Source organism: Orcinus orca, chromosome 2 (genome assembly GCF_937001465.1).
Source record: "Orcinus orca chromosome 2, mOrcOrc1.1, whole genome shotgun sequence".
Classification (NCBI taxonomy): Eukaryota; Metazoa; Chordata; class Mammalia; order Artiodactyla; family Delphinidae; genus Orcinus; species Orcinus orca.
This window is the reverse complement of record NC_064560.1, coordinates 86,946,832-86,960,834: the sequence shown is the minus strand read 5'-3', so window position 1 is coordinate 86,960,834 and position 14,003 is coordinate 86,946,832. Positions and strand designations below refer to the sequence as shown.

The window sequence follows — 14,003 nt, the reverse complement described above, 5'->3', positions numbered from 1 at the left end:
CCCCAGCCGTCCCCCTCGGTGACCAGGAGGCCACTGACTCCTCCAGTACACCGTCCGCTGGCGTCGGCCCAAAGAGCGACCGCAGCTGGAACCCAGCCGGCAATTCCCGCCGCGCCGCAGCGCGCCGCGCTCCCTGGGCCAGCCCAGGCCGTGGGGTCTCCCCGCACTCTACGCAGGGGCGGCGGGGCGGGGCGCGATTACGTCAAGAGCCGTGACGCGACGACGCAGCGCGGCGCGGTGACGCACGCCCCTTTGTTGGCTCAGTAGCAGTAGCAGCGGCCGTGGAGGTAGCGCTGGGGACTGTTTTCCTTCGGAGGCCAGAGCGGAGCCGCGTCTGACTGAGGCGGGCGGCAAGCGGCCCCCTCGCTCCCTCCCTCCCTCCTCCGCGCCCTCCCCGCCGCCGCCAGCCGCCTACCGCCGCGCCCGGGGAGGAGCCGCGGCCCGCGGGGCCGGAGCCAGGCCTGCGTCCGGACATCAGCCGGAGCCGGAGCGAGAGCCGGGGCCTCGGCGTCCCCGCCCTCTCCCCGCCTCAGGGGCCAGCGTCCGCCGGGCCCCCGCGCGTCGCGCCATGGACTCGGACGAGGGCTACAACTACGAGTTCGACGAGGACGAAGAGTGCAGTGAGGAGGACAGCGGCGCCGAGGAGGAGGAGGACGAGGACGACGACGAGCCGGACGATGATAACCTGGATCTGGGCGAGGTGGAGCTGGTGGAGCCCGGGCTGGGCGTCGGCGGGGAGCGGGACGGACTGCTGTGCGGGGAGACGGGCGGCGGCGGCGGCAGCGCTCTGGGGCCGGGCGGTGGTGGCGGTGGTGGCGGCGGCGGCGGCGGGCCGGGGCACGAGCAGGAGGAGGATTACCGCTACGAGGTGCTCACGGCCGAGCAGATTCTGCAACACATGGTGGAATGTATCCGGGAGGTCAACGAGGTCATCCAGGTGAGGGTGGCCCCGGCGTGGGCTGGACCGGGACGGACCCGGGAGCAGATTCGGGTGGTCCGCGCGGCCCCGAGGGGCAGGCCTGGGCCTGGTGCGCAGCCCAGCCCGGTGCCTCCCGGCCCTGTCTTCTCCGCTGTCTCTGCTGGGGATAGAGCAGACATTCGCCGGGTGTGGGGAGGTGCGCTGGGGGCGGTGCTTTCCAGGTCCTGCTATGGCGGAGGCCTCCGGCCGCCTAAGACTTCTCTTAAGGGCAATTCCTGCCCGTCCCTGGGCCGGGTGTCCTTCCTCTGGCCCTAAGAGCGCCTATAGGGGCGGGGCGTAGGTGGGGTGGAGGAGAGCTGGAAGAACTGGGCCCTTAAGACGGTTTCCCCGGCCTTCAGCCTCACTTGAGAACTTTTGGAAGGGGTTAGAGTAGGCCTCAGAGCTGCTTGGTGTACGGTTGCCCCAAGTGGGCACCAGTTAATAAAGAAATGGATCTGCTTGGCAGTCTTAAGTGCCTACTTAAAGGTGGGGGAAGGGAACTATTTCTCGGAAGAGGTGCTGATGGGCCTTCTTTTCTGATGGTGAGGCTTCTGCTTGCCTCTTTTTAAGTCGTTGCTGTTCTTTTGGGTCCTGACTACTACTTTTTTCAGTTGTAGCATACTTGAAGCTGTTGGAATAGTTGCTGCAGCTTGCACACCCAGCCTTGCAGCTAAAACCACAGCAAAACGCAGTGTTATTGTGTAATATTGGACAGGACTCTGCTGTGAGTTAGCAAGTGGAGACTTTTTGCTTCTGGGCTCCTTTTCTCTGATAATTTGTATTTCGTGGTCAGTAAGTTGGGCTCGGTTTAAGTTGATAACCACATCTCATTTAATCTTCTCGTGGGTCAGATTTTGCGTTTTTGAGCTTTAGGAAATCAAAGGTTTACATTTATTTGGAGAAAACAATTATGAGGGGTCAGGGGTATGACTGAAGAATAAAAATGGAGTCTTGATTCAGTGCAACTCTTAGAAAACACTAGTTACATGGAATGAAACTGTATATGTGAGCAGCAGGTTACTGTTGCCTTCTGGTATGTCATTTTTTTCCCCCTTAAAATTGGTTGGCCAATATTCACTGGCAAATTAGCAGTATGTCACTGCCTACTTGTTGAGTTTAAATGATTAATAGATTTTTACAGTACTGTTTAGTAAGCGACACTTTCTTTTGGAAGTGGAACCATCTATTTAGGCCTATTTGAAGAGAGTGGTTTGAATAATAGTAAAAAAAAAAATCTGAAAATCTAGTGCTATTATTAAAGAGTGGAAATCTCAAATTTTCTATAGACGATGTAGTTTGAGGAGGAAATTGAAGGGTTGTAGAAGAAAGATAAGTTTTACTGCTCTTTCTGATCCTAAAAATATGACAGTTGAGTTCTTAGGTCGCTAAATTGAGAAATTTTCTTTTTTTGAGGAAACTGAATTTACAGTGAAACTCTGAATTCTCTTTTCATTTATTTATGATATAAAGTATATAGTAAACCTGTATAAAATCTGATGTTTTCAAACTTTGTAGCTAGCTTATTGGCATTTTAATTAGCTTTAAAAATTAATGGATATTTATTATTTAACTTTTTAACTTATAGTCTGTTTCATGTAGATAAATCTCATCCAGCTTTTTCAGCTCTTAGGTGTGTCCTTAATCACTGAGGCCAAACCTTACAAGTTCTTTATGTTGCTTCTGGAACAGAGATGTAGCTAATGCATGTGACATCATTTTTTCTTTGTTAGTTTAGGGGAAAAGGAATAAAAGTGGATGAACTGAACTAAGGAGACCTACAAAATACTAGGGATTTTTTTAGGTGTCCTACTTTAATCATGTTTTCATGCTGGATTTTTGATACAACTTTTTTTCCTAGTTTACTTCATGTTAAGCATGCCCTTAAGTAGGATTGCTGAAATAAGTATCTTTCCTTTGTTAAAAGTTCATATTTAGAAACATCAGTAAATCAAAGGATAGGATTTATCCCAGACCGTTTTTTCTCCAAATGGTATACACTAGGCAAATGGTACACTAAACTAGGCTTTGGTTATGTTATAGGTTATTTATGTTAATAGATTTAAACTTAAAAAGTACACAGGTAACACATTACCTTGTAAGAAAAAACTGATGCTGTAAGGAGCAAAAAAAGACAAAAGAATTATTTTGCTTGCCACTGGGAGAGATACATCAGAATTTGAACTGTAGTAATTGTTCCAGACCTGTGGATACATTGTACATATTTTTTAAAAAATAATAACACAGTCAAACTTTGTGTTCTCTTTATGTTTTCAGTAGAAAAAAGCAGGTTACAAAAACAGGAGTGTCAATTTTCTCCTGTCAATAAGTAATTATTTTTCAAGCGCTTACACAATTACATATCTAAACTGATTTATTTAATCAATCTGTTATTATTGGTCTTCCTTTTTATTGTCCAGTTTCCATTTTTTATAAACCCCATTGGGACTATGCTTATAGATATATCTTTGAATGTTTTATTTTCTTAGGATAAACTGAATTGCTGAGTCAAAGAATTTGCTTATTTTCAACCATTTGATACATATTACCACATTGCTTTCAGAAAGGTTATCATTTTTTAAATTTGCTTTTTTATTATTTTTAAACTGATGAGGTTGAACTTTTAATGTGTTTATTGGGCACTGGTATTTCTTTCACAAATTGCCCTTTGCTTTTGCTCACTTTACCCCCTTTTGGGATGTTTATCTTTTATTGATTTATAAGTCCTGTTTATATTCATAGAGCCTTTAAGTTTTTCAATTAAAACTAACGTTGGTTTAATATGACAGTAAGTTTTAAGTAAGTTTAAAAACCATTGTTTTATTTAGTTCACATCAGGGAGCTTACTGTTAATTCTAGAAAATTTAAATCCCCTTCTTCCCAGTGCTACTTTTGAATCAGTTATGTTAGTGGATTTGAAAATAAATGTGCAGGAGAAAAAGATTGAATGTAAAAAGGATGCCAAGTTAATTTAATCTTTCCTGGGGGAATTTGATTCCTTTTTTGGGCAACAACAGATTAATACTGTTATTTGTAGGTACCTGTGGGTTAGTTATAGTCTTCAATCAAGTAAGTTAACACTTTTTCTTTTAGAAAGCTCTTGGTTTTCTGGCTTTCTGTAACTCTTGTTATAGTTTGTCTAATTTGTTCTTGTTTTATTAAAACTCTTTGTGGCTACTTAGCTTACCTTTTGAACTTTTAAGAAAAGATCAGGGATGTTCTTTAACGTATAGTAATGATAGAGAAGTGCTTAAAGCCCCTAATTTACCTAGCTACATTTACTTAACTAGTATTGTTCATATTAAAGTGGTTAATAATAATACAGTGGTTATCTAACGTAATTGCCTAAATGTCTAAGTAATTTATTAAACTAACACTACAGAACTCTGCAGTTGAGGGATGTTTAAACTTGCTCTTTTGTGTTTCCACAGCAATCTTTAGAAGATGTTGGTTGTACCTTGTGTCTGTGCTGGTCCCTCTAGAGGACGTGGTTCTTGCCTAAGAAGCATATGGAGGTGGGGGAACATAGAGGTCCTTGGGCTCCATTCCCAAAGATTGTTATCCATTAGTCAGGTCTGAATTGGAGCCTAAGCATCTCTATATTTTTAGCCACTCTAGTGATAGTTCCGAACCACTGGAATAGTCATAGTTCATCCAGTGTCATGATTTTGACTCACTCAGGGAGAATGAGTAGAGTGAGAAGGTCAAGTAACCCTTAGGAATACCACGTTTAAAGGGTGTGCTGAGGAAGAGGCGCGTGGGACTGTTGGATGTGAGTGGTCAGAGAGGAGGCATAAAGAGAAGTGGGTGGGCATCTTCCTATTATTTATTATTCTAAATAACCTGTTTTAAAGACAACAGAAATATGTAATCTTTATGAGGGAAATTTTCTGTTGGCTGTTGATTTGAAATCTTTATTATTTCACCCATTTATTTAATTAAAACATTTAATTAAAGAGCTTCTAAGGTGAGGTTTCATGCATAAATTAGAGACAGTATAGTCCAGTGTATTGTGTAGTGGTACAGGAGTCAGTTCTAGCCACTGCTTTTCCTGACTGGCAAGTTAATTTACATCTCAGAACCTTCAGTTTTTGTTTTCCTTTGCCTGATTTTTGGATCTGGGAAGTTAAAACAGGAGTGATGAACTAATAATGGATTGGTCTTTTTTACATTAATGCTTTGCTTTTCTAACATCCTTTAAAAACCTCAGTGAGTTGGAGGTGCTCATTGTTTCCAAGAAATTGAATTCAAGTGGTTGTATCAAGATGAATTTAAATTGGTTAACTTTTAGGGTGGGGGAGAGGGGAAGTAGTGTGTGTGTATGTGTGTGTGTGTGTGTATGTGTGTGTGTGTGTGTGTGTGTGTGTGTGTGTGTGTGTGTATTTTGAAGCTATTAAGGTGTTTGGTGTGGTTTATTCCTCTTGAACTTTTATCTTTTCCCAGCTGATCTCCTTGAGCTATAGGCTTTAAATTACATTAATTCTTTTTGAATCTCTTATGGCATTAGTCCTATGAATCAGAAACTGAGGGGGTGGGCTCTGGCAGAGTCTCTCTTTTTTTTTTATTTCCCTCGCGGTAAGCAGGCCTCTCGCTGTTGTGGCCTCTCCCATTGCGGAGCACAGGCTCCAGACGCGCAGGCTCAGTGGCCATGGCTCACGGGCCCATGCGCTCCGCGGCATGTGGGATCTTCCCGGACTGGGGCACGAACCCGTGTCCCCTGCATCGGCAGGCGGACTCTCAACCACTGCGCCACTAGGGAAACCCTGGCAGTCTCTTTTAACAAGCATTCCAGGTGATGCTGATGCAAGCTAAAGTTTGAGAACCACTGGTCTAGTTGAAATTTAACAGCAGTGTTTCTCCATTGTAATGACTAGTGATAAATTACTAGAGAGTGGGTTAATGAGGGAAGGCAGATTGTTTAAGAAACTAATAAAAGGAAAATTTCAAGAGCCTGCACAACACTTACTAGGCTAATCATGGAGGGGATTTGTTATCATTACTGTAATCCTTCAGATTAGGGTGGTCTTTACTCAGTTATTGCAAACATGCAAGCCAAACTAGTGACATTTCACATTCTAGGTCGGAACACTTGGGTTTTCTTCCACCCTTCTTCACCCCCTGGTTTTTGTTTTTGTTTTTGTTTTTTAAACAAAAATAGTTGAGAGAGTTTCTTTAGTTGATACATTGGAAGGGATGTAAGGTCTTGGATACTGTAAATGCAACTGCTCAATACTGTATAACATGTTGAAGAAAATATGAGACTTATTCTCAAGGAGTTCATGGTCTCTGAATTTAGACACTCAAAGCTATTAGGTCAGTGCTAAATGGATAGTAATAGGTGTTCATGGAAGAGAGATCTATGGGTGTTATCTGGAAGATGTTTAGGATTTAGATGGATAGAACAGACGGATAGGAAGCCCTTCTAAGAAATTGAAGTAAGAATGAGGAAAGTGTGTCCCGGTGATGGTGAAGTCAGCTCAGGTAAAACAGAGTTTGTTAGTTATGGGTGATACTGTTGTAGAAGCTGGGAGGTTTGATACTATGAACAAAGGTAGGCAGAAGTCACCAGGTTAGATTACTTTCTTCTGGATTTGACCTGTGGCAGCTGTATGTATTAGTTATCTTTAGCCCTATATTTCTACCAAAACTTAGTGGCTTAAAAACAACAAACATTTATTATCTCACATTTTCTGTGGACCACGATTCTGGCTTCACCTTAGTTGGGTGCCTCGTCTCAGGGTCCCTTATAAGGCTGCAACCAACATATCAACTAGATTGCAGTTATCAAGATTTGACTAGGGGAAGATCCCCTTCGAGGCTCACTCGTGTGGCTGTTGGGCAGGCCTCAGATTTTTCACTGGCTGTTTTTTGGCCAGTTCCTGACATGTGGGCTTCTCCAGAAAGTGGCCTACAACACAGTAGCTTCTTTCCCGTGGGGCGGGTGCCGGGAGGGGTGTGTGTGATAGAGAGCCCCCAAGATGGAAGCCACAGTCTTTTATAACTTCATCTCAGAAGTGACATCCCATCCCTTCGCCATATTCTACTTGTTTTGAGTGAGTAAGTCCAGCTCACACTCAAGAGGAAGGGATTACACGGAAGTAGGAAGACGAGGAGGTGGATCCTGGGGGCCATTTTACAGGCTACCTACCATGATATATATAATCTGGCTCAGTCAAAAGGTGAATGAGAACTACTGTATAATGTTTATCCAATCAATTTATATACAAATGGGAGGGTATTACATTAATTTGGATTTTTTAGTTTTGAATAACCATAAATTATTTGTGTTTGGCTTTGCAAAGTATTATATCTTTAAATGATAAACATTCCTAATTACCTTTCAATGGCTGAGATTGAAAGAATAATTTGCAGCTTCTTAGATTTGGCAGGAATCTGAGATTCTCCAGTCGTTTGTTTGTTTGTTTTTAATTTTAGCTACATAGTGGAATCACCTGGGAATTTTCATCACATTTTAAATTTTGAGATAATTGTAGAGTCACATGCAGGTGCAAGAAATAATGCAGAGAGATGCCGTATACCCTTTTTACTGATTTTTCTACAGTGGTAACATCTTGCAGATCTGTAGTATAATATAATCAGTATATTGACATCGATGCAGTCTACTCATTTTATTCAGATTTCTTTACTTGAGGATTTAAAAAAATGCTGGCACTCATAACCCAAGACTAAGCAAATGGGCCTCTGGGAGTTTGCACCAGGCATTGTCATTAAACAGAAGTTTTCCCTGGTTTATTTTAATGTACAACTAGGGTTGAAAGCCCCTGTTGTTGTCCAGTGTCTCTAATAATCCTCTCTCTTTAACATTCCGGTCTGCTTAACTATGAGTAAATGACAGATATTTTGTGATGTAGCTCATTCTAAGTTTAACTCTTGATTTAGGGAAAAAAAATGGAATTAGAATCTGTTTCCATTTTAACTTTGACCTGTTGTTCCTAGGGTGCCCCTTTGGATGAAGGTTTTTATTGTTGTTTTCTTAACAATTATTGTTTGGAAGCATGAAGGAAAAACTTTTCTTCTTGAAGTTAGTCAATCCCCTTTTCTTTGTTCCTTTTATGACAGTGAACCAATATCTTTGAATATGTAGGTTGCCTACTTCTCTGTTTTTCCATTAGACACTTTTCATAGGTATAGAATCACAGGCCCATAACTTTGTTAAGATCTTTCTTTCTAAATAAATAAATAAATTTATTTATTTATTTAGGCTGCGTTGGGTCTTTGTTGCTGCGCTTGGGCTTTCTCTAGTTGGCGGCGAGCGGGGGCTACTCTTCCTTGCGGTGTGTGGGCTTCTCATTGTGGTGGCTTCTCTTGTTGCGAAGCATGGGCTCTAGGTGTGAGGTATTCAGTAGTTGTGGCACGCAGACTCAGTTGTTGTGGCTCGCAGGTTCTGGAGCGCGCCGGCTCAGTAATTGTGGCGCACGGGCTTAGTTGCTCTGCGACATGTGGGATCTTCCCGGACTAGGGCTTGAACCCGTGTTCCCTGCATTGGCAGGTGGATTCTTAACCACTGCACCACCTGGGAAGTCCCCTTTGCTAAGATCTTGACTATCTTGACACACTGTGTTACTATGTACCTTTACAAATAGCTTAATTATTCCCATTAAATGATGGGATAAATGGAAGAATGAGTAGTTAGGCTGACATTTGATGATCACTTACTAGGTGAGAGAATAATCTGTAATCCGAGGCTGCTTCTAACCTGGGATGACTGGATCCTTTGGAGTCCATGGAGATAGTAGTGGCAGTCCTTGCCTTATTTTATTTTCAGTGTTTAAAAAAGCCTACTGTATTTAAAACAAAGCGAATCGAAACTGCCCAAGCTAATTAAAATGCGGGCCAGTGTTAGATCTTCAATTCCAAAAGAATGGCACATTTTATAGAATCAGTAGATTTCTACAATCGTGTAATTTAAGTTTCTTCCTAAATTTTAGCTTCTTCCTAAATTTTTATTCACCCAGTGATAGGTAGTCATCTGGCTTGATCTTGAATAATATTTCTTGATGTATCTTGGTGCATAGTAGATACCCAGTTGGTATTTGAATTAAATTAATGGGTAGTTTGGTATCTTAGAGGCAGTTTTAAAAGGTCTTATTGAGCTAGCAGCTGCTCTGGCAGATTAACTTTCAGAGCCCTACTTTTTTTCATTTTTAAAAATGAGAATGCTAGTATTAAGGCCAAATACTGCATTGGGAGTTTTTTCGTGTAGTTTTTTTTCCTGTAATGTAAACTTGCTGAATAGCATTTTTCCTTTTTCCTATGTTCCATTTAGAAGAAGTGTCACAGTGACCTGACACTTAATACATTTTGGCAAAAACTACAGCAGATAATGAAGTATTAGGTAACATTTCCTTATTACTAAGACATTTGTTTAGACAATGCTAAGAATAGGTATAATCTCAGACACTTCTCCCCAGGCTTGCTTTGCTATCTCCTTTGAAACTGTCATACTTCTAATTCAAATATTAAATGATTTCAATTACTTGGTAATATATATCCTTTCTCAATCACAGTTGTACATTTTTTAGGGGTTAAGTATAAGCTAGAGACTGAAGTATTTTCTGATTCTCTTAGCAAGTGTTTATAAGTAAAAACCTCTAATATGGACACATTGAAACTTGTGACATTTTGGACAGATATTTCTCTGAAACCCATTTGAAACCCAAATTTATTGCCTTCTCTCCTTAAGGCTGTTCTTCCTTCGATTGACTTGCTAGTTAACCATTCTTGGAATTTGAAAGTCATCATTGATTTTTCTTTTGCCCTGCATTTCCCATATCTAATTAGCCCTGATCAAGTTATCTCTGAAATTTATGTTATTCCTCTCCTTTTTACTAACTAAGCCTAATCTAAGGCCTTTTTTTTTTTGTCTCCCCATGCGGCTTGTGGGACCTTAGTTCCCCAACCAGGGATTGAACCCCTGGGCCAAGGCATTGAAATCCAGGAGTCCTAACTACTGGACTACCCGGAAACTCCCTAGGGCCTCTTTTTATTTTGCCTTTTTGTCCCTGGGCTTCCAGTCTGTCTGTCATTACTACCAAATACAAATATACTAGTCATTTTCCTGCTTAAAAAAAAGAGAGACTTCATTGTCCTCCCTGCTGCCACACACATTTCCTATTATACATCTGGTCTAGATTCTTTAATACGGTGTTCATGGCTTCCCCATCTTGATTTCAGCTAATTTTTTCACTCTTCTGTTGTTCCCGATTCTCCCACAACCCCAACTGCACTACTTATAATTTCTTAATATGTAATACTCATTTATGTTTTACTGTTTTTGCTCATGCTGGTCCCTCTTCTTGTGATGCTCTTTCTCTTTTTAACTGCCTGATATAGTCCTACTCATACTCTGCTCAGATATGACGTATCTCTTACCAGGTCCCTCTTCTCTACCATCACTGCTTTCTTACCTGTGTTTGCATAGCACCTTGTAAGGATGTTTGGTGTGGCCTACATGAGGCTGTAATATAGCTATCCCAATACCTAAGTCACTAGCTAGCTATGAGGGTTTTGAGGGTGAGAGCTGAGTTTTCATCCATAGCATATGTCACACTAACAGTCTGTGACACAGTAGAAACTCAGTGAATACATACTGCAGTTTGTCCTTTTAGCAAATGCTTGCTTCTTTGGTTTCCTTATCTGTAAACCAAAGGGAGCCAGACACGATTTTCTTCTGGCACTAATAAATTATTTTATGATTTCTAGATAACACCACAGTAATAGTGTAAGAAGATGGCAAGAAAAAAGTGTTTAAATTCCGGGAGGGCAAGCTTTTTAAGGCCTCTGAATATATAGCAACTGTTTTAGATTAAACTTTATTATTTGCATGTAGTTCCCTGGCACTTTATATGAACTGAGAGTTATGTTAAAACACCTGAGTCCTTCTAATACAGTAGTTCTCAAAGTATGGCCCATAAGAGGAAAACTTTTTAAGACATTACTTGCCTTTTATAATGTGCTGGGATTTGTACTGATGGTGCAGAAGCAGTGGGTGGGTAAAACCACGGGAACCTTAGCACAGGTCAAATCAGTGGCACCAACTATACCAGTAGTCATTTTCTTTTTCACTGCCATACACTCAGTAAAATTGTCGGTTTCACTTATTGTCCTGGGTGAAGCAGTAAAAATTATTAGTGTTATATCTTATCCCTTAAGTACACACATTTTCTTAATAGCTTATATGGCAAAATTGGTGGTATGCCTAAAGCACTTCTGCATACTAAAGTACAGAGGTTGTCTTGAAGAAAAACATTTGTGCATTTGATTTGTGAGCTGAACAAGCTGCCTGTTTTTACTTGAAAAAATGGCTGGCAAACTGGTTATTCAGACAAATGTTTGTAAATGTTTCTTCAAAATGAATGAAATACACCTGTTATTTTAAGAAAAACTGCTTACAGTATTTGTTGCCAATGATAAAATATTTAGTTTTTAAGTGAAAATTAGAATTTTGGAAAACTTACATCTGCCATTGTGAGGCTGAGAGCTTCCTGATGAAATACTGTATAATATGTCAGCATTTAGAAGATCTGCTTAACATAATGAACCAGTATTTTCCAAATGACCAATTTTCCAGTGATACCAATTGTGATATTTCACAATCATGCATTGGTAAATGATCCATTCAGAGTTCAAGATTGGATTTTAATATAGCAAGAATAAGAAAAGTTCTCTGATATGGTTTCAGATTCTATTTTACAACTAGCCTTTAAGAAATGACCACTTTTTGAGTTTTGGTGTAATATCAAAAGGAATATCCGTACTTATCTGAAAAGGCTATAAAAGTTCTGCTTTTTCCAACTACATATCTTTGAGAGGCTACATTTTCTTTATTCTTTAAACAAAACAACATACTTAAGGATTGAATACAGAAGCAGATATGAGAATCTGTTTTCTGTTTAGCCAGATATTAAAGAGACTTTAAAATAGTGCATTTTTTTCACTTTTTTGTTTTAGAACATATTTTCATAAAAATGATTTTTGTATTAACATATAATGGGGTTTATTACTGTTACTTTTTGATGAATTAATACGTATTTTAAAAATTCTGTTTTGATATCTAACATCATAAATATTGATAGTTACAATTCGCATAAGCAAAACTCTTTGGCACCTTCAGTAATTTTTAAGATGAAGAGGGGTTCTGAGACCAAACAGGTTGAGAATCACTGCTCTGATATTCTGAAATATTTCTGAATCACTAAGGAAGCATAGTGTTGGCGTGCAAACAGGAGATATGACTAACCACGTTATATGAGTTTACTGTAAATTAACAATGGGTTATATATGACAAGTTAGGAATTACTGCTGATTAGGAATTACTACTGATAATTCAGAAACATTTATATATAAGCTATGTTAGATGCTGTGGGGGATATTAACAGAAATATTAGAAATGTGAATCATGAGGTATTACTAGTTTGGGAAAGATGTTTGGAAATAGAATGAGATGCTTAATATTTCAAGGAGGAGCTCTCAGAGATACCACCTGACATATTCCATTTGTTAATCTGTTTATATTCTGACTTCTTACATTTCAATGAAAGCTGTATGAGAGCAGTGACTTTGTTTTATTCATTGCTGTAGTCGCAGTGCCCAGAACAGTACCTGACACATAGTAGGCTCTTAGTAAACATTTTTTGTGTAAATATTTTAATCTCACCCCCGTCCTTGAAGAGTATTTTGCTATGTTTGTAATTTTAGGTTGGTATTAGTTTTCTTTCAGCACTTTAAAGATTCCATTGTTTCCTGGCTTCCATTGTTTGCAGTAGGAGGAAGCTAAGGAATCTTTAATCTGGATGTTTGTAATATTTTTTACTTTGTGTCTAGTTGTGGTTTTCTTTGTGTTTATCTTGCTTTGTGTTTTCAGATCCTTTTGAATCTGTGATGTCTTAAGAGTTTTCGAAATTCTCAGTTCTGCCTTTATCCCCTTTCCTTCTGAGAGTCCAGTTACACATACATTAGAGGTTTTGTTATTTTCCGTATGTGTCCAATGCTCTTTTGTGCATCTTACATCCTTTTTTCTCTGTGCTTCAGTTTGGATGATTTCCATTGATTTATCATCTGGGTCTCTAAATCTGTCTTCTCCTTTGTCTGATTTACTATTAAACACCCCTCAATTAATTATTAATTTCAGATACTATATTCTAGAGTTTCCATTTGATTCTTTTTTTATAGATGCTAATTTTCTGGTGATTTCTTCTTTTTCATCTCTTTTCCATCTTTTGTTCTATTTTCTCCAGCATATTAAGAGTTTATTCCTAAAAGTTTTGTCAGCTAACTCCAATATCTGAATTATCTGTTAGTCTTTTCATATTATCTTTATTTTCCTCCCAGTTTTCAGTCAGGTGTTCCTGTCAGTTGACATACTTTGATTGCATGCTGAACACTGTATATAAACTATTTAGAGATTCTGGATGATGATGGATTCCTCCAGAGAGGATTTTTATTTTTCCTTCTGCTTGACAGTGAGAGTGATGAATGGTTGCCTTAATTCAATAAGGCTGAGTTCTAGCCCTGTTCAGTTTCAGTTTATCTCTTATCTGCCATTGGCCTTTTAGAGTCTTCAACTAAGAACCTGGTGTTTTCCTCAGCAGTCCCTCCCCTAGTGGGTCCCAAACTTTAATCATTGCCCCTCTGCCTTTCAGAGGTTTTAGATTTTTAGTCTCGGCCCTGTGCAATCCCAGGATTCAGTAAATGCCCTGGGTGGAAGACCAAGTGTTCCTCCATTCATTGAGACATCCCTTCAAGTCTCAGTGTTAGTTTCCTTTTGTTGTTGTAATAAATTAACACAAAGTTAGTGACTTAAAACAACAGAAATTCATTATTTTACAGTTGAGAAAGTCAAGTTCAAAGTGAGTCTCACTGGGCTAAAATCAAGGAGTTGGCAGGCTGTGCTCCTTCTCGAGGCTCTAGGGGAGAATCTGTTCCCTTGCCTTTTTCTCTTCTACAGGCTGCCTGCATTCCTTGAACTAGAATTCCAGCTAGAAAGTATGACATTTTAAAGATTGCAGTAAGGAATATCTTAGATTTG

At 40.0% G+C, this 14,003-nt stretch overlaps 1 protein-coding gene across 2 annotated transcripts in view; it reads left to right on the top strand.

Annotated features, from left to right (window-relative positions):
• Nucleotides 1-253: 253 nt before the first annotated feature.
• Nucleotides 254-14,003, top strand: part of ARIH1 (ariadne RBR E3 ubiquitin protein ligase 1) — a 125,001-nt gene continuing 111,251 nt past the window's right edge. The window contains exon 1 of one of the 2 annotated variants that reach the window (XM_004276271.3): nucleotides 254-937. In XM_004276271.3, the coding sequence (XP_004276319.1) occupies nucleotides 569-937 (369 nt within the window). In that variant the 5' untranslated portion in view covers nucleotides 254-568. The remainder of the gene's footprint in view (nucleotides 938-14,003) is intronic. The other variant, XM_033440018.2, reaches the window with a different exon arrangement.